The following is a 21,126-nucleotide window of genomic DNA, read 5'->3' on the forward strand; positions in this document are numbered from 1 at the left end:
GCATAAATCATAAGGGTATAATTGCCTAGGGATTTTTTTGTGGTGAGTACCTCTCCAGAGGCACACAGCTTGAGCTGACATGCTGCTGTATAACTCTATTAAATAACTTAGTTTTATAGATTTGATGCCTGACACTCTGCTACAGGAAATCCAGAGTCAAGCTGGAAGAAGGAGGACGAACACCAGTGTGAGTGTATGTGACAATGAAGAGACAAAGGGGACAGCTGTCTGCTCTCGGGGCTGCCTGCTGCAAAGGGGCTCCTGTCCCAGCAGTTCAAGTCTCAGGTGGTCTGTGTGTGACTCCTCCAACAGTGTGACAATGCTCTGGCAGCAGCTCTTCCTTTAACATGGAATCATGCTCAGCATATAAAGCTGGGAGGAGGCAAGGGAATGTTTGGAGTGATGGTTTTTTTGACTTCCCAAGTGACTGTTAGGCATGATACAGCCTTGCTTTCCTGGAAACAACTGAACACCTGCCTGCTGATGGGAAGCTGGAAGTGCATTCCTTGTTTAGATTTGCTTGTGTGCATGGCTTTTACTTTCCTTCTTAAACTGTCTTTATCTCAACCCAGCAGTTTTCTCACTTTTACTCTCACAATTCTTTCACCCCCATCCCACTGTGGGGGGAGTGAGCAAGTGAGTGGCTGCGTGGCTGGGTTTAAACCTCAGCAATTGATCTATTTGAACCAAGAGATGCTGTGGTTTAGTAACAGAGAGAAAAAGAGAAACAAAGGAGAGGGAGAGCAGATTTACCTTTAGGGAAGTAGAAAAGGCAGACACGACATGTAGTTGCACTATTTGTTGTCGAGATCCTTTTGTTTGCTTTATGGAATTCAACAATTGTTCTAACACCTGGAGCCTTAAACAAAAACAGAAAAGAAGCCACATAATTGAAAATTAAGGAAACAAATCAAACTATTTTATTTTAAAACCCATAACAAAATCTATGGTGGAATAAATCAACTCTTGAGCATTTTCATTCAACTGGCATCCCTGTCTACTACAAAAAAAAAGCGTATTCCATATTAGAATATGAACTTCCATATATGAACATGAACTTTTCACATTTGTCTACTTAAATGTATTCACAGATAATCACATATCTAAGTAACATTGAACAGACATTATTAAAAGGAACTACATATGGGAATAATGCATTTTAACTTACAAATGAGAAAGGAGGAGGCAAAGAAAAAAGAAATGAAAATGTATTTATTTGCAGCAATTAATTCATGTCTTGAGAAACAAGTGAAAAAAACCAATCAGAAAGCTGGTGACAGACAGGGCAAAAAAAAAACCAAAAACAAAAAAAATCCACAATAAAAGCAGTCAATGAAGAGATAATAAAGAAGTAAAGACAGGTCAAGAAGAACAAATAAATCATTTGTCAATTTTATTGCCAGGTATTCTCATATACAAACACCTGCCTGCAACCTACATTAAACCCCAAACATTCAAAGTTGAGAAGACATCAAGACTCAGAACTCATCAAGATGAAACATTCATCCCACATAGGAAACTATAAACCATCACCAGCTATAATGATCATGAGCTAACAATTGAGATCTAAGTATAGCAGGCTTTGAAAATATAAAGCTATTTAATTTTAAAAAATTCATCTGCTCTAAAGCTGCATTCAAAAATATTACCACACAGAAGCACACAAAAAAAGCAACTACATGCAAAAATCTTTAGGAATTTTATGCTTTAGCAATCAGTGTGCTTATAAATGTGAAAAAAACCAAAATGCCATATATGCAGTGAGAAAATACATAGAAGAAAGCCCAAGAGAAGTATTTGATCTCTTACAAGCATTCTTGTACCTTGACAGAACTGTGTTGACGCACACCCTCATTTCTCTCCATCCACTTTTTATAAAGAATGTATTATGTATTAAGCACCACAAAAAATGTGTAACATCTCTCAAAATAGCTTCCATTTTTATCTGGCTATCAAAAAACCCATTATTTTTCTGGGTCCACAGATTTGCTATGATAATAACCTCTTGCTGGATGTGCCTTCTTGTTATCAGTAACTTTAAATAAAAAAGTCCAATCATTTGGTGGTCTGATGCTATTCAGATGGTTTACAGACTCCACTTATGCAATTCATTATTTTTTCAGAACTGTTTTCTTCTGCATTCAGAGTCAAACACTGTGACCATCTTACAAGATCTCCTAAATTCCCCAGCAGTTACAGTTACTACTTTACCTGTGAGATTCTGTTATGTGGGAAAACATAACTCCAAAAAGTCGACTTGCTGCACTGATAACAGATAATGCAGGAGGTAGTGGTTTAGGAACTGAATCCCCTTTTGCAAATTTCTCATAAATTGAGTAAGGGTCATACTCCAGGCTGCCACCAGCTATGCTGTTACCTAAAAGAAGCTGTAAGAAGGAAAAGAGTGATAGCCATATTTTTGGCCACTGACCTAGATAACTACAATTGTACAAAAATACAATAATACCATTATAATAGAACAAAAAGTACCTGCTCTTCAATAAATCGGTGGTCAGTCTCCTGCAGTAAGGGACCCAGTAAAAGGAGATCGTTCTCATGACAAAGGGATGGAAGCAAGAATGCAGAGGCATCAATCTGGCTATCTGTGACAGTCAAGTCAGTCACTAACTCTTTTAGAACAGCACTGAAGTCTCCTTTAAATTAAAGAAAAAATATTCAAAACCATTGGTTAGTTACTTGCCACAAGCAACTTTGGGAGCAATGCATTTATACTGAAATAGTAACATCCACATAACATTTCTCTTTAGTCTTCAAATAGTTAATTATAAAAGACTCTGTTAGAGGGGAAGCCACAGAGCAGTACCTGACAAAAGCAAGCTAAGCTCCCACACCAATCTAGAAGCAGAAAAACAGAGACCTTTTTCTTTACAGAAGGCATAATGCCATATAACTGCTAAGTCAGTAAATTAGTTACATTTACAAATAAAGTAGAGGGGGAATGGCAGTTATGAATACAGCCATATTTTCTTCTATTTCCTGAAAATTAATGCTGTGGAATGTATTATGTAATCACAAAGGAATACTTGAACTTGGCAAGCAGAAGTAATTTAAAATGTCCATAGGTTTGATAAATAAACAAAAGCTGATGAATGCAGTCCCCCATTTTAGGAGTTTGCATGCAAAAACCAAAGCAGGAGTTTACTGTAAGTTTATTGTAGGAGTGATAGGTTATGATAAATTTCCCTGTAGTTAAAAGGGAAATTTTGTTGTACATATTGTTGCACATAATGTTTTTGACAAGGTTGTACATAATACAAACAACACTGGGCATTTTGAGTCAGACTATTTAGGTCATTAAAATAGTCCTTGTAGAGAGAGAACATTTCCAATGCTGAATCACATGTGATGAGAAACGACTGGTTTGTAATTGCCTTGAGAAACACTGCAGAACTGATCTTAAAGAATGTACTTGGTCTTTATATAAATATTACTTAAGAATTTGCCTCCAGAGCATTAAGATTGAAAAGTCAAGTCCCCATTAACTGGGAATTATCACCACTAAGATGTGGGGAGGGGGGAGAGACAGGCACTTAACACCACATATCCAATTCCTTGCATTCAATTTGGATGCTAGCTGATCACACAATTACATGTTTGCACTGAAATTGCTTATAAATTTTCAAGACATAGAAGTTTCAAAAAGTGGGACAACCCAGTTTTCAGCACCTCATGAGCACAAACAGAGTTATTAGCATACACAGAGCTGGTAGCTGCAATCAGCTACTTACCCCTCCCTGGAAACAGAACCTATTCTGAGAAGCTGACTTTCTCTCTCTTACCTGTCAAACTCCTGGCCCTATCAGCCTGTCTCCCCTGCAGGCATCTGGCGCTTTGCCTGCCTCCCTGGATAATTAAGCAAGTATGTCATTTTTCCAAAAAACATTACTCAAATCTAAATGCAAAATGTTTGCACTATCAAATATTGTACAATGTGTGAAAGGAATAGAAATTAGCCTTTAAAAAACTACTATAGTTAACAACTAGAAACTGTTCTTTTGTTATTACTCATCATCATGACAATTTTTTTTTTAAATCCCCTTCCTATGAATAATACCAGCCTTTAAAATAAAATTTCATGGAGATCCCAGCATTTTTCAACCAAATAAAGGTTCATTTTAGTCCTGGACAGTTGGCAATCCTCAACATTTTAAACAATATTTCCCCAATCTAAAGCAGTTCAAAATTTTATGCCAGAATGCTGTTTCAGCATTCTAGCAATTCATCTCATCCTATTAAAAAAGAGAAGGGAATGCCTGTATTCAATTTTATGGTTTAAACCATGGAACATAACAAGCACAAAAAGCTGAAGTATGAAAAGAACCCTAATGAGTTGTCTGATAAAACATATTAATTTCAGACAACAGAAAACATCAAGAAATCTAATAGAATTCAAGCCATTGAAATTATTTTTGTGAAATTTTCCATTTGGACAGTATAAAACTTTTTGTATTAACTCACAAGAAATAAATGTTTAGCCTTGAGAACATGAGCACATTATAATCCAAAACTAATGACACGTGAAAATTATCACAAATATGATTTGTCATTTTAGAACCAGATCTCCTCAGCTTAACAAGTTCATACTTTGGATCAGATAAATTACAAGTCTAATCCATTCATACACAATGGAAGACAGCAACTAAAACATGTTAAATGTATTCCACTGATGTTCAAGTTTATCTAATATTTTCTTCTCATATCTGCCACTGCTGAAATAATGCAAAAAATAAATTATAATTCATGCACACTCATGGTAAAACTTTGTAACATTCTGTTGTTTGAGCAGATATGATTTTTAAAGATGACAGCAGTAAAAAAAACATCAAAGAGGCAGAAAGTGAGCAGGAAAAGACCAAGCAGAGCCTAAACAACTCATAGTATCTCAGGCCTCAGAAATCTAAAGGCATGCATTGACAAAGAAGCTCGGGTATATGAATAGTCTGTTTTCAACTGTTTATTTTCCTGGCCATTTTGTTTTGTTCTTCTTGCACTAAAGAAAACAAGTTTTGCACATTATTTACAAACACTAAAATTACAACTCCTGGTAAATGTTTCCATCATCAATTTTCTCAAAAAGAAACAACTTACAGATTTCTATCATCTGGCTAACTACCTGGAATGAAGAAAACAAATACAAAAGAAATAAAACCATGAACTTGTGAAAGCTTCTCAATCAGTGTGTCACTCTGAGCCATGTGAAATGAGCCCTGCTGTGAAACACAAGAGTACTCCTAATATTGTTCCTACTTATAATGACTAAATGTAGACATTAAAAAAACATCATGAGTTCCGTAGTGACACTGTTTCTCCACATAATTTGTTTTAAAAATTCACAGTATTTGTGAACACATACAGTTTCTGCATGAAGCTATCATACTGGAATAAAATGGAAAGAATGGTATTTGTTTCAAGTTTTACCTTAGAAACTTTTAAATGCATTTTTAAATGATGCATAACTGTATGTTATGATATATAAAAATAAGTTCTGGCACTGTATGCATTTCCATTCCTTCCCTACTCTCATACTGCTGTATTACACATGCGTGGATACCTCTGAGACTACACCTGTCAAATTACTGTTTTGATTCTAAGGCTATTTTCAAAGATTTCAGCAGGGTGCCCACTTATTTATAACAAACTTTTCAAGCTATTTCTTTATTTTTTTTGTACTAGAATGCAGCATCCTCAGCTAGGCTACTCTCTCACAAGAGGTACCTTTTGCAGGTCACACTGTAAAACACTGTATTTTCTATTAAGTTAGAGCATACACAAAAATCCCAAACACACCAAGAAACTGCCAAACCCAGCCACACCCAAATATTTGTATTCTGTAACATGTCACTCCTGTACTACAAGAACAAAAGGAATAATTTGCTCTCAGGGTTGGAGATGTAACTTTCATTCACAAATGAGTATTATACACTATGCTTCATTATATACGTACATCTAATGTGACAACAGCTTTAAGGCACAGGTCAGGGATTTGTCCCAATTCCCTTAGCAGTTACCACTAGATGGAGCAGATTATTTGAGTAAGGATTCCTTCCAAAATACAGAGGACACAGCTAATTTAGAGCATGGTTGCACCATATTGTCTCTGTCCTGAAGAATACCCTCTGCTTCTCTTTACAGCTGACAAAAACACTATGGCTCCTTACTGCAGTCCATAAACTACTGTACAACAAATTATTTAAAGACAACAAAGATATTAAATATTTTAGCTGAAAGTTGGACTCATCCACCTACACTGCACAGCTAATCAATCAGAGACCTAGATTCTTTTTGTTATGCTCTCCTATAAAAAGTCCATCCCCAGATTTTGTTGAAATTGTTCTTTAAATACAAACCCTTTATCCACAATCTGCACAGGATCAGACTAATATATCTCTAATATAATGTAAAGCAGTTCAAAATTTCTAACATACTTCATTAAATCAATTAATTTGAATTCTTTCAATGGTCTATATCCAATTAGTTTAAGCTAAAGTTACATCTCTGGGAATTAGGATTTAATGGAAATGTAAAATGGGCATCATTGAAACATTGTCTAACTAAGTATTAAGTACTAAGTATTAAACCAAAAATAGAGGAAAAGTGTTTATTTGTAACAGAGGTCTGTTTTGATATTAGAAGGGAAAAAAGGTCATGAACGCTAGCTTCTAAAAACTCACAGTGACTTCACTACAATTCATCAAACTTAGAGGGAATAAAGTTTGTTTTTTAGAAAAGGCAGAACTGATTTTTGCTGGCTGAATATGTGTTGGACAAAAACTTTAAAACGAGCCCAGAGTATTCTTAATGGATTTCTCCTTGCATGGAAACACGTACCTTCGTAGGCCTTTGGGGGCAGTACTGCTAGTAACTCATACAGTTTCTGTCTGTAAACCGTTGATGGTGTTTTTAAGGAATTTCCATATGACTTGTATATTGAAGAAAGCCTTAAAATATAAAAAGCATGTCATAGATAGGAGGAATTCCAAGTTTTATGTAACACCCCAGTTTCAACTGAATGCTTTTAAAATCTATACATATTAGAAGTACGTTTTGATTTGCACAAATAACAGTAAAAGGAAACCAATTTATTTCACATGGTCTGAAAATGTCTGTTGTCCATTTCCAAGCGTTATTTTCATTTTATACTAGAGAAATAAACAAGCTTTCTATTTATTTATATTTACGACAACAAACTTTTGTGGATACATTTCTCTAAGTTAGAGCTTGGAACCCAAATGCATTAAATTGTTCTATATTCAAAAGGCAAAAGTTTAATAAAACCCTTTCCAGCTTGGATCTGAAATTAAGTACAAAAAATATCCACGTCCAAAACACGCTTTTCAAAGCATATTCTTGAACTTAGTTTCTTATTCATAAAAAATAATGGTATATAAATGCAAATGTGTATATTTTATTAAAAAAGCAGTATATAAAAACGAACTTAAAAACCTCTTGCAATAAAATCTTCCTTAGATTTTTCACAACACTGGCATCTGCAAACACAGAAACACTGAGTTTTGTCCCTTGAAAAGAAATTTCTTTAGAAAGTGCACTAATCAAATACAAGCTTTTCAAGTAACAGTTTTTTACACACACTTACTGTGTCAATAAATCAACAGCACTTGGGAGAGGAGGAAGAAGTCTCTGAACAACTTCATCCGTAAGAAGACCAGCACAGTGGGAAACAAAGCTTTTAATAGCTACAAAAGGAATTGGATTTCAATTTACTTAGTGTGAGGTAAGTTGAAGGGAAAAAAATCATGTTAGCAAAGTAATTACATTACTACATGACTAATAATGATTAAAAGTAGAAATGAAAAAAGTCAGATGCACTGTTTCAGTGTCTCAGCTTGGACATTCATATCCTGACTTTTAATTGCATACATAAATGCAATTACTTTTTGCATTCTGTTATGAACTAAGTGATGGTATGTAACTCAACTTCATGGTAATTCCATAATAATAATAATGAAAAGAAAATAGGAAGATGACAAGTGACCTACTGCTTACTTTACTACTTTTCCATTAAAATTTAGTTTAATTACTGTACTCTAAGAACCAATTAGCATGTATATAATTTACAGAAAACTAAACTTGAGTTTAATTTCCAAAAGCACCTAAAGAATCCACCATATTACCTATCATTTAAAGAAAAAAATGTTGAAAGGTTAATTGTTTAGGTATTTCTAAAATGAAATTGCTATTGAATTCCACATCCTCTGATGTACCTTAATAGTGAGGGAGCAGGGTGTTTACTATATGAAGACTCACATTTCTGGAAAGCAAAGCACCCTTTAGTACCCTAGAATACAAGACTGAAACATGTTAAGTATTTGAAGATCACTGGGGCAATTTCTTGGAACCCCAAATTCACAGTATTTCATGATAAAAAACTGCAACCTACCAGAAAGCAGCCACATTCCAAGTGCTGTTTCCTGGCTGAGGATTGCAACTACCTAATTGTAATATTTACCCAAGTCCTTCCATTTTCACAAACATGTTTGAATGACTCACCAATTCTGTTTTGCCTATAGTAAGTTACCTGGTAAAAAACAAAACCACTATTTTCCAAACATAATAGACTGTATAAACAAGAGAACACAGCCTGCTTTGGATCTTCAGTCATTGTTGTGATTTGTTTGCTAAACAAGAGAAGCAACCTTCCTGATTATCATTTATTGCTTGAAAATCAACTGATTAGAAGAAGGAGAAGAAAAACTCTCGGGTTTATTTTTTTTTTTTTTTTTTGTTTTGTTTGGGTTTTTTTTCCACCACAAAATGAAACATATATGATATATAAGCATATATTTATTGATATATAAGCATATATGTTATATAGCATGTATGCTATATATGGAGGGAATATAGACTTTACCATCTAGTGAAAAAAAACCAGCATGGAGTGTTCTTGTTCTTTCAGAAAGAAAATTAACTAATAAAATTAACTAAAATTAACATGTAACAAATATGCAGAGAAAGACAGTAAATTCTGCTTACCACAGAGGGCACCAGCACGACCTTCCAGTGTTACTTGCCAGGTAAATGCATCTCCTCGTGTCTTCTCTGTTTCCAGGTCTTTAGGAGAAGATGGAAAGATGCACTTCCACAGTAACAGGATTCGTGGCAGATGATGTTGGACAACTGCAGGACCTGTAAGGATTGGTAGTTGTCAGGCCAATGCAAGGATTAATAAAACTAAATTTTCTTTCCTTCTCTTTTTTATTGTGTTCACAAAATCTCTGCAGGATTGAACAAAACCAGATGCTTCTTTCCCAGCCTTCTCATGTGTAATTTCTCAAATATTTACTGTTTTGGTACTTCATTTTCATATATAACTGCATACCCATGGACACATTTACTAGTACGTTACCAAACCAACTACAATGCCTGTTTGTTAAAAGTACAGACCCTGTGGATCACCAGCATAAAAGAGATGCAAAGATAAATAGTAATGTTCAGAAAAGCAAACATTTGTTTTAGGTAAATCAAGTATAACAACATAAAAAAGGGAGTTGTTGGGCAGAAGTAATACCTGAAAACATTAAAAATATGACCAAAATAAAATATATTCTTCATTAAAAATTTATTGACCACAGTCAATAACCTGACCAGTAATACATCTTAAAAAGTTCTGTAAGATTTCAAATGCCTGACAAAAGGGAAATGCAAATTATTAGCTCATTTTTTGCTGTGACAAATATTTTAAAGTTCTTCATGGTCACTAGGACACTTGGTTAGATTCACTTTGAAATTTATTATCTACATTTAATTAATAGCAGTCCAACTCCAATCACTATTATTCAGAAATGGCTCCCAGTGAACTAACAGTAACTTTGAAAGAGATAACATTTTTATCACAGAAAGTTTTTCTAAATATTTCAACATTTGGGGTTTTAAAAATTATTTTGCAGCAGTAAATTAGACAAAACCTCAAACAGAACACTGAACACCTTAATGTAGATTAAGAAGAACTGCAGAAAGCTCCTACCTAATGTCATGAGAGCAGCTATCAGGAGCCATCCAGCCTGCATTCGCTGCAGTGAAATGCGGCTGTTCTGAGAAGCAGAACGCAACAAATCCTCTGCTACTGTCATGATTACCTTCAAAGTAAAAGAGAAAAACAGAGAATCACATTTTGGTAAATATCAATTTTTTTTCAATACTATTTGGTGTAATACTTAATCCTATTCTCTTGCTCCCAGAGGAAGATTTCCATCTTCCTCTTACACTATGGCAATAAACTCAGGCTCATGAAGTTGCAATTCCTGACTTCAGTACTAGTCTGGGATGGCTTCAGGAGTTCTCTGGAGTACTTCGTAAGTTCCTTTGCTGCTCTGTACGCTCTCCTTTATCAGCAGTAAAATGACAACTGATAATTTCCACAGGAACGTGCATTGGAAGGATACAAGTTTTCTGATATTCTGTTTATGTCACAATGTATGCATGACATCTATGAATTACAGGTCAGAAGAAGGGTTGAGAGTGGTAATTATCTTTTTTATCCTTGTTGCTGAATAAAGTCTATCGTTCTCTCTGAATATTTATCAAATCAACAAATGGTATGACTGAAAAATAAATTAAAATAGTATAGTTAGAATTAATCCTATTTTAGCTGCTCCAGAATAATTGCACATGCCCACCATGTGCTAAAAGCAAGGTGACTCCACTTGTCACCAAGAGGTACCTACAACTTACATTGAGGAACACCCTTGTGCCCATGCACAATTACCACAGTATGTCTACAAATGCTGTAAGTATTCTGCATGTTTTTTGCTTCAATTATGTTTCACATTTGCTAAAAACATCTTACATCTTGCATTATGTCCAATCTCCAAAATAAACTGCTCATAAGTCAGTATTCCAAGTAAGAAGTGTCATTATCAGAAGTATAATTAAAAAGCTTAAGTACAGAAAATATCCTTATATAAATTCTTTTCACACTTAAAATGGTATGAAAGGTTGCATATGAAAGTTTGCTTCATATGAATGTTTAAGATTTTTACACTTCCAAAACTTCATTTGATGTCTTTTTTCCAATCTGAAGTATTAGTTTCCCCAGTTCCATAATGCTACCAGATAGTTGTAAAAGAAGAAATGTATCTGTATCGATTCCTGCTGGAGTTAATACATTTTATTCTAAAATAAAACAGTACCTTTTTAAAATTATAGTACTAAAAAATCACTAAAAACTTAGTATACATATGCTACCTATAAACCATACATGGTAGAAACGATGTAATTTAATGATTTCTGACAATTTTTCTCTGTGTACTAGCAGGAATGCCTTATATTTGAAGAATTTTTTAAAACTGAATTATAAGCAATAGAACTGAATGTTAAATATATATAAGCTCACTAATTTTTCTTTAGGTTCCACCTGCAACTCTATCTCCTCTCAAAGGATAATCCATTAATATAGAACAGCTTCTCTGCAGTTCACTATTGTCTATGTTTGATATTTCCTTCTCAAAACTGCTCTATTCAACACTGGTCTCTTTCTGCTCCTCAGAAGAAGAACTAGTCTGGAATCTGGCAGTGTTCCTAGGAGAGAGCAGAAAAGGGCTTTTGTCAACTGTTCTTTTCTTCCCCCTACCAGCTTAGTACAGAATACAGTGTTCCTCCCATATTTTTTGTTGTGCCCTCCCATACCTCCTCCCTAGCCCTATTTCATCCTATTATATTCCTCTAAAAGAAATCTTTGTTAAGAATTATGTTTCTCTGTTAAACAGAAACTTCAGCTCTGCTTAGGTGCATAGTATTTGAATGACACTTTTTATCTAAAAAAGTGGGCAAATGCTATCCATTTTGTTCTCTCTGCATTATCTTTCAGCAATCACAAGGAAAAGTTCATCAGTCAGGACTTTGAATGTCCAGAATGTTCTTAATGCCCGCTGACACTGAAACAGTTATTTCCAGAAGAAAGAATGTAAGTTTCTACATCATGCAAACAATTAGCATGTACTGCTGACATTTGTGATCCACCACAGTTTTCCAAACATGAGTAACTCAGTGGATAAGGTTCCCATTAAGATGGAAACAGCTCCTTCCCCCAGTCTTTATTTCTACAGCTGCATATCCTTAAAACTTCAGAGCACAGCATTTTCTATCTGCATTACTAAGGAGACTGGCATCTTGACTGAGTCAATGCAAGAAGCTGATTTCTGTTATATTCTATAAAACAAAACAAAAGTGTCTATCTGTTGGACTTGACCAACGATTTCCAAGATAACTGCAGTTATTGCTGTAAGCACTGACTAACCTGTACACTTGAGAGTCATTCCCAAGAAACAGGATTTTTTTCTCCTCATACATGTGAGAAAAACATGTGCTTATTTTAGTCATGGTATGCTTCAAAGTCCTCTTCTTGAGGAACCAAAGTATCTCATCAGGATCACTGGGTATTGTGATCATGTCACTAAGAAAATATGCAAATACCACTGCAAAAAAATACAAGAACAGACTATATGAAAAGTATTCAGACCATACCTTCCCTTTTCCATGTGGAATTCCTAAAGGACAATGTTTTACTGCACCCAGCAAAGCAGCCACAGCAAAACTAAAGCCAGTTACTGCTTCTGGGCAGGACTTCAATGCACTGAGACGTTCAATGCAACGATCCAACAGCAGGGACACATAAGAGGGCAGGGCTACAGCAATACAGCGCAGACACCACGCTGCTGTCAGTCTAACTGAAATGCTGGGATGGAGAATGACAGAAATTACTGCCTCCAGAACACCTGAAAAATAATATGCACAAACACTCTTAAGTAAGAGGCAAGCAGATTGTCAAACAAGCAAAAATGTATACACAGGACTGGCAAACATAACATGATCCAATTTCTATACTTCTCTTGAAAAAGTACTATTATTTTTAAATAATTGTAACAAATGTAAATAATTAAGCTCTTTTTAGAAAAAAATTACCCTAGATGAAAAGCAACATTATGAGAAAACCTAACATACTGCACAGTTACCCCTCAACATACATAGAAAATATCTGTAAGCTTCTGTAAGAAAGCAGAAATCCATGCCATGGATGCAGCTAAATAAGAACAATAAAGGCACCCAGCTCAATCAGTTTTATTATAAACATTATGAAGTGTTCCTATTTAAATACGACCCTTAATGGCGTAAAATTTAATTGAAGATTTTTTTTTTTTAAACTGACATACTTGTACAGGTTAGGAAAGATACAGAACTCTTTGGGCAATGTCTGAAATTTTCCTACAGCATGTAAGGCAGATAACTTTCCCTCCTCCTCCCCCCCCCTACCTTTTTTTTTAAAGTTTCTTGGAAGAAAACAGAAAATAATACAAGAACTATGGAGGATCCTGGTTAAGAGACTGAGCATGAGAAGAACAGCCATAAGAAATCAAAGAAGATCACAGTGAACAAACAAATATAAATTTGATTTGTACTCTGGTTCACAAAATAATTCAGGGCTTGTACCTGTACTGGAGTCTTGCAGTAATGGTGCTGCTGTAGTTCCTAAGCCATGAATGAGACTTCCGAGTTCCTGAAGTGCACACACAAGCACATGCTGACTCGCTGTTACATCTGTTGTATTAATTTTTGTTTCCAAGTTACCATCACTTATTGCAGCATCTGATAACACAATACAAGAAAATCACCATGAAATCATTACCAAAATCAAACAAACAGATGGGAGAAAGGTTTTTGCCAAGAGAAGTTGTTTATACTACTAAATTAGCTTTTACCATTTTTATTTTTATTTTCATAAAGGGTTACCTTCAATGACACAAGTACATTTCTTTTACTAAAAGGATGGTGTAGTAACATCTGTGAGGGAAAGAGTGTGTAACATCTGTGAGGAAAATACCAAACTACTTATCTTTACATCATAGGAAACAGTAGCTGGCAAGAAGAGTGCTATTGTCTGCCCTACCAAAAGTAACTTGAATAAGACATACTTTGATATAACTGGCCAGATTTTACTGCATTGTAGGGAAAAAGAAAGGGAAGAAAAGAATGAAATCTTGCAAGATCAAACAAGTGAGAAGGCAGAGACATGGAATGAAGAAGGAGGGAAAAATATTATGTTTTTTGAGTGTTTGTATTTTGAGACACAAATCATTATGTCTGTTTAGACCCAAAACATTCAGATATTTAAATCAGATACATGTACAGCAGAGGACAACAGGTTATGTCCAGGATTCTCTTTCTTCTCCTCCAGAAGGACAATGGTGGAAGATCAGAGGCTTTTTCTGGAAGCAGTGTACAAGACCTTATCATGCAAGAGATCTTTTCTCTCCATGAGAAATGCTCATGTGTCATTTAGGAACAAATGCTTCTTTTTTGAACCTTCAGTAGTGTCAACTGCCCTGAACAGGAAGGCAGGATCTGACTAGACATGCATTATCTGCCAACCTAACTTACTTTAAAATACTGTCTGTATACTATTATTGCAATTATTTCATTTGTTAATGGTTAAAATTTTATTTGCCAGGAATGGAGTGTTAAAAAAATCTGTATATACTTATGTGCAAATAACCAGCCCAAGCTAAAAACAAAGCAGTCCATCAAAAGCCCTCTACATTATAATGGTAATAAATCAGCACTATATATTCTGTTTCTGTGGATTCTGGATTAGGTAGTTGGACAATCACTAAAAAAAGGAACAACAGAGGCCTGAATGGATAATCTTGTTAGACCCATACCTACAACTTTCTTCAGTTTCCAGATGGCCTGACAAATCTCCTTGGCAGCTGCAATCTGAGCCTTTTCCCCAAGCAGGCCTCCTACTGTAGCTCGCAGGATGAATGAAACACAGCGACGACAGCCGATAGCATCCATGGCACTCTGAACAGCCTTAGGGTGAGACTGAGACACAAGATCTAGAATATGGGATAGGAAGGCAGAGAAGTTCCTTTCAAGCCATTGTGCTCCTAATGTAGAGACAAATACCACATATGCCTGAAAGAGATTTCAAAAGAAACATACTTTAGAGTAAAATACGTGGAAATTCACTGCTAACTATCCTACATGCTTGTTTTTTAAATCTTCACATTGCCACAACTAGGACACTAAACTGAAATGATTTATAAATTTATGCATCCATAAATCACACACTTTCTCACTTTTAGGTATCTGCAATTTTTTAATTTATGTATTAATTTTTAAAAATAATTTAAATTACTATCAAAACTGTTATGGGTCCCTTCCAAGTCAGTGTATTCTGTGATTCTGCACTAGTAATATTGCAGCCTGCTTTGACTGTAAGTTATTTCAAGCTGCTTGCCCATGTCATCTCATTCCAGAGTGTGAGAAATAGCAGTTTACCCGGCACAGGCACTTGTTATGTAAAACATTGTGTTTGTTCTCACTGAAGAACAGCTTCCAGCTATTTAACATTCTGCACATGAACCCCAAATTTAATGTATGAATGCATTTTGGGAACTACTATGTTACAAAACTATAACCCATAACCCAGAGAAAATTTGGTTATTAAAGGGTCTGAATCAGGGAATATTTGCAGCCCCCAAGCACTGTTCTTCAACCCAATGAATTTTAATAGTTTGCCTTGCAATGGAGGTACCATAAAAAGACTGTCACCACAAAGAGAAAGAATGCAGAATCACTTTACAAACCTAATCACCACAAGACCATTTATTTCACCACATAATAAGCTCCCCTACAATTGCCTTCTATGTGTATATGTTGGATGTTTTTAATGAATAGATCAAAAAAACAGAATACAAAAAATGAGAATATGCAAATGAGCACACAAAATTCCTCATAAGAAAGGAACTTTCTGCTACTGCTTATATCAATCTACTTTCAACTACTGTTTATTTCAATCAATTTCTGTATTTACCTCATATATACCTTGTCTTGTGTCTAACATTCACAACAAAATTATTCATGTAAAAGAAAGGGAACTATTTAGACAAAATAATTATACTATTAGATCCTGTTAGCAGCTTATTGTTCTTGACAAATACTACTTAGGCTTCATAATGCATGTACATTACCCTGGTTTTACAGATTTGAAACCTGAGGAATTTAACAGGATAAAGACTTGTGAAGTGTGATACTGCCATGGCTACATTTTAAACTCTGTCTTGAACTTGGCTTGAACAAATCTAAAATTCTCTATATGTAAGAAGTCATCTTCAATGCCTTTCTTATTTTTAAATTCATAATAAGCTGCAACTCACTAATTAATACATTTTTTAACTGCAAATGTTTTCTATTCAAAAGCACTGATAAATTCATAATTTTTCAAGCTTTTTTTTTGTAGAAACATTGCACTATTTAAATTGTTCTGATACGGTTTGAGTGGACCATCTAGCACAGGTACTACTGTGTTAACATAGATACACATGAAAAAGGAGACAACTTCCAAAAACCAGTACAAATAGTCAAAACATTCAACTGAGATATCTGATATATAACTGGAAAACTAATAAAACTACCATGTATATAGAACACCCTGGAAATCTCTGGCATGCATTTTCTAGGCAAATGGCTGTCAAGGTATTATTGTTCCCTAGCTTGTCTGTTCTCTCTGCCAAAAGTTAATGCTTCCACTCAGCATGACCCGAGCACAGAAGACAATTTGTAGCACCTTCTAGCTGTTTCACTGCAAAATCTGGCAGCTTGCATCAGTAATGCAAGCTAATTTAAAGATCTTTTGCACAGAAGTTGAAATGTACTGACAAACTGCCTTACTGGCAAAGGTGGTTTTCATATAGCTATGGGACTGTAACATACTAAAATAATCACAGCTATTTGATACATAAATGTTCATGACCTTTAGTCTTGAGTCACAAGTTTCACATTTGAATATCTACAATTCAGCATGTTTACATTTAAGATAATATTTACAGGATGAAGCCAATCTGATATCTGAAAAATTTGTACTGTTTTTACCAGCAGGCACAACATCGCCTGGCTTCAGTCCTGTCCAGTTTACAAGATCCAATGTTTTGAGCATCCTGGAACACAGCAAAACAGATGCTGGGTTTTTCCACTTAATTCGGTTTTCCTTACTTTTCATGCACTTATTCAAAGCAGAACCATCTTTTCAGAACTAGACTTGGAATTCCCTATACAGAAGAAAACTATTTCAAGTTCAAACATTTCTTCTAACTTTTCCCTTTAATTTTCAACTGTAAGGAAATAAGTTTTAAATTTAAAAACTGAGGAATTTATTTATATCACTCATTTGAAATTCATATCATGTGAAGCTTTCACAAGTAGTACTTAGTATTTAATTTTTAAAACGTCAAACTCTTGGGTAAACAATATGCAACATCAGAAGTCTTTCTTTTCTTTCTAGCGTGACTCAAGACATAAATCCTTATTTTGAAATGTATACATTTCATTACAAACACAAAAAAAGGATGAAAGAAGAGATATATACAGAGCAAAGCAATTATACAAATGTTTGGCAATCTCAGAAAATCATAACTGATGTAATCCAAACCTGGGTGACTCCAACTCTAACATCTCTGCTGACTGAACTGGTCCCTTTCAACATATCACCACTGGCTCGCAGAAATCCACAACTTCCACGCAGAAATCCAGTTCCCAATAGCTCCATCACATCCTCCAAAGAGACTCTGCGGAAGTTATGCTTGGTGGACGCTAAGAACAGATGTACATCTTTAGAGGAATAGTTCAAAAATCTCGCTATATTTCACAAGTACAGTTTCAACTCTCTTAATTTTAGTAAAAATAATTTGCACAAACTCAGTAGCACAGTCGAATCCAAATACTGTTTGAGCATAACTTCACAACAGAAAATAGGACGTTTAGCTCTCAGTGCTCCAGCAAAACACATTATTTCTCAAGTTTTTCTGCTTTAACTACCTTTGAGTAGTGGAAGCCATTACTTAATATGCATATTTACATTTACCCACCCTCAGTATTTACCGTCTATGCTCCTTCTGCAAAAAAGGTCTGTAAGGTCTACTCTTACCACCCACAGCTTCATGGAAGTCCTGGTTCTTACACATTCCAGCTCACCAGCAAACACAGTCTCTATCCCAAACCTCAGACAGGGCAGATCCCCCTCTACTACACTTAGCCAGGTAAAGACACAGCTACAGGTCCTCTTAGAAAAAATATCAAGTCACCTTAGCATTAAGATAGTCCTCTAAAAGAGTGAGGAAAAAAAATATGCTTGCAAGTGTTTAGGAAAATTTTCCATCCCCAATTCCTATTCCAGTGTTTTATTTTTTGATAGAAAGCTCATTTAAAATCCATGCTAGGACATGTATGTGTAAACTTAGCACAATGATAGCACACTGTGCAAACTGTCCTAATATTTTCACTGCGTTTTTCGTTCTCTTTCAAGGATTCAAATGAGAAAAGGAATGAGAGGATTGGATATAAAGATGTCCAGAAAAACAACTTAACAAAACCCCCTCAACATCAGCAGGTTATCAGACGCAATGCACAAATTTCAGGAGCACAAATTTCTTCATGTACTGCTCCCTCCACCTCTCCCCCAGCCCCTTCTAGTCCCCATCTAGCTTCTGCCCCACTTAGCTCTAACTTCTTTATAACTAAAAATAACTAAAATAAGGACAAAACTCCTTGAAATAGCCAACCAAATAATTTATAAGCTTCTTACATAACCTTATCTTAGAGCCTTAGAAATAACAAGTACATTGCTTACATAGATTAAAGGAAACTAATGAGTCTATAAAGAGGTCAGAATATTTTTTTTATTTTATTGAGAGAAGAGCTGATTTTTTTCTGTAACACAGTAATTTTCTCCAAAAATTTCTGGGGGAAATACTTTGTAAACTAAGACTTCAGAGTCTACAGTGCAAATACACAGCCTCAAGTACTTTGAAAGACAGTAAGTTGGGCTGAAAGGCATGTCATTTTGTCATTTGTGGTTGTTGCACTGAAGGTCTTCTCTGTTGTCATTAAAAGCAGAACAATCAGTCTGAATCATACTTATTCTGTATCCTCTTATATATTGTTTAGATTACAGTTAGACATTTAGCTTGGGGCTTCTAAGACTAAAACCACTCAGTCTGAATCACACAAAGTATTGGAGATGGTAACTTTGTGCCAGGATGCTTCAGTCAACTCAAGTACTGTTACATAGCTGTTGTGTGAACAAAACTGCCTGCTAATTTCTGCTTCTGACCATATTTATACTGCTGTCCACTGACAATCCAGATATTGTATTGACTACTGCAGAGAAACAGCTTGAAGGTATCCTTAACTTTTTAGTCTGACAGAGAGACTGCCTCAAATCTTAGTTATTTCTAAACTGCTTAAATTAATCTTGCTTTTCAATTCCTGAAGTTACTAATTTCTCTCCATACAATAGCAATCTCATAGTGGAGAAAAAGTTTTACTAACTACTTTCCATTGTTTATTATTTTACAAAGATAGATAGATAGATAGATAGATAGATAGATAGATAGATAGATAGACAGACAGACAGAACCAAAAACCAGCACTTCACAAGAAAAAAGTTAGAAAAAAAGACCAAATTAGAGATATGAGCAGTCAGAAGAAGCTTACAATGTGATTTTACTTCAGGCTTCAACAGAACTTGAGAGTTTCTTATAATCTGACAAACTTTTACAGATGAGGATCAGCAAAGAAAGCACATATTTTACCTGTTATCTGCTTAGATGTTAGAGCTCTAGCCAATATTGTGCCTAAAAGTTTTGAAACCGCTAATCGTACATCATAATTGGAACCTTCAAAGGATTTAAAACATAAGGTAACAACACTATCCAGGTCCGTACTCCACATAAATATTGCTTCATTTTGAAGTTCAAGAAGACACTAGACAAAAAAAGGGAAATAAGTGTTTTGACATGGAAAAGCAGTCAGTAAAAATTTTAGTTTGCTACATAATACACTGAGTTCTCCCTAACAAAATAAGCACCTTGCTTCATACTAAAATTACTTTTATTTTTTCTGCTGAATAATATCAAAGGAACACACATAAGCAAAGAATATTTATACTTCTGTGTTCATTGATCATTAAAACAGAATTTTATGTTTTAGGGAGCTACTTTCAACAGCTATTGGAGCAGTTTACCTTAGCAGCAGCACAGCGGACAGCCATGGATCGATCTGTCAAACATGATCGGGCAGCTTTGTAAATATCTCTGTGACAGGGGATAGCAGCAGCTCCTAAACCATTTAATATATTTTGCAAACTAAGCATGATTTCATAACGACCTTGAGACTGAAAAATGAAAAAGAGAAATGTTAAAGTTTTGTAACCCTAAGTTCCTTGGAAATACAAAACGCCAACTACTGAAATAGGTAAAAATGGCTGAGTCTTTTAGTGATCTATTTATACTGAAATAAGTTAAAGCAGATAACTCACCCCAAAATTCTATAAGCAAATGAAAATAGTAATTCTATGTTCTATTGAAAAGCAATAATTACAAGTATGAAGCCCAAAACAAAAAGTAAAAGCTATAGAGAAAATGTTCTCATTAATAACGCAATTAAATTTTCTAATTTATCAAGTACTTTAATGAAATCAGATAAAGAAAAGCTGTGATCCATCCTTTTATAGTCATAATCCATTAACTCTAGTACTTCTTTAGAATTTAGACACTGATTTTTATCTGACTTTTCACAATTTTTTTTTTTTTTGTAGTTTGGTATCATGCATTTTCTCTTATTCATTGGTCCAGCTATCAGCAATAAAAATCCTTTTATTTTTTCATTTTTTAAACATGCTGTTCCAATACCTCTGCATTCTTCATTGCTTTAAGCACATTCCCAACGGTGTCAGTAAAACTGTTTCCCAAAATTCTTCCCAATTTTTTGTATAAATAGCCCAAGCATACCACCGCAGCACTAAAACAAAAGCAAATCCAAAGACGCGTGAAAATGGATGCACTAAGAGATGAAAGGGATTAAGACGACTGAAGTAATCAATGTGAAAACAGCAAAATAACTAAACAGGATGTCCCAAAAATGTAAGTGGATCATCAAAAGGAAAAAAAAATGGTGTGTATGTGGCACACACTCTCTAGAAGAAATGCAGATACAAGAGTTGCTAAAGTAACTGGGATAATACAAAAATTCAGGTAATAGAATCTTCCAGTACATTTCACAACAGGAATAGTTCTCACATCCACCTTTAAACCC

General features: G+C 34.9%; 1 protein-coding gene across 8 annotated transcripts in view; it reads right to left on the reverse strand.

Moving 5' to 3' along the window:
• Positions 1–21,126, reverse strand: part of HEATR5A (HEAT repeat containing 5A) — a 65,346-nt gene that overhangs the window by 29,049 nt on the left and 15,171 nt on the right. For 7 of the 8 annotated variants that reach the window (XM_077180419.1, XM_077180420.1, XM_077180423.1 and 4 more), the window contains exons 5-18: positions 20,724–20,832; positions 20,057–20,206; positions 19,626–19,797; positions 17,465–17,625; positions 14,694–14,949; positions 13,465–13,620; positions 12,502–12,752; positions 10,004–10,115; positions 9,013–9,165; positions 7,616–7,715; positions 6,850–6,959; positions 2,491–2,654; positions 2,212–2,387; positions 754–859 (exon numbers count right to left, since the gene is read on the reverse strand). In XM_077180419.1, the coding sequence (XP_077036534.1) occupies positions 754–859; positions 2,212–2,387; positions 2,491–2,654; positions 6,850–6,959; positions 7,616–7,715; positions 9,013–9,165; positions 10,004–10,115; positions 12,502–12,752; positions 13,465–13,620; positions 14,694–14,949; positions 17,465–17,625; positions 19,626–19,797; positions 20,057–20,206; positions 20,724–20,832 (2,176 nt within the window). The remainder of the gene's footprint in view (positions 1–753; positions 860–2,211; positions 2,388–2,490; positions 2,655–6,849; positions 6,960–7,615; positions 7,716–9,012; positions 9,166–10,003; positions 10,116–12,501; positions 12,753–13,464; positions 13,621–14,693; positions 14,950–17,464; positions 17,626–19,625; positions 19,798–20,056; positions 20,207–20,723; positions 20,833–21,126) is intronic. The other variant, XM_077180424.1, reaches the window with a different exon arrangement.

The sequence above is a fragment of the Agelaius phoeniceus genome, chromosome 6, assembly GCF_051311805.1.
Source record: "Agelaius phoeniceus isolate bAgePho1 chromosome 6, bAgePho1.hap1, whole genome shotgun sequence".
NCBI classification, from domain to species: Eukaryota; Metazoa; Chordata; class Aves; order Passeriformes; family Icteridae; genus Agelaius; species Agelaius phoeniceus.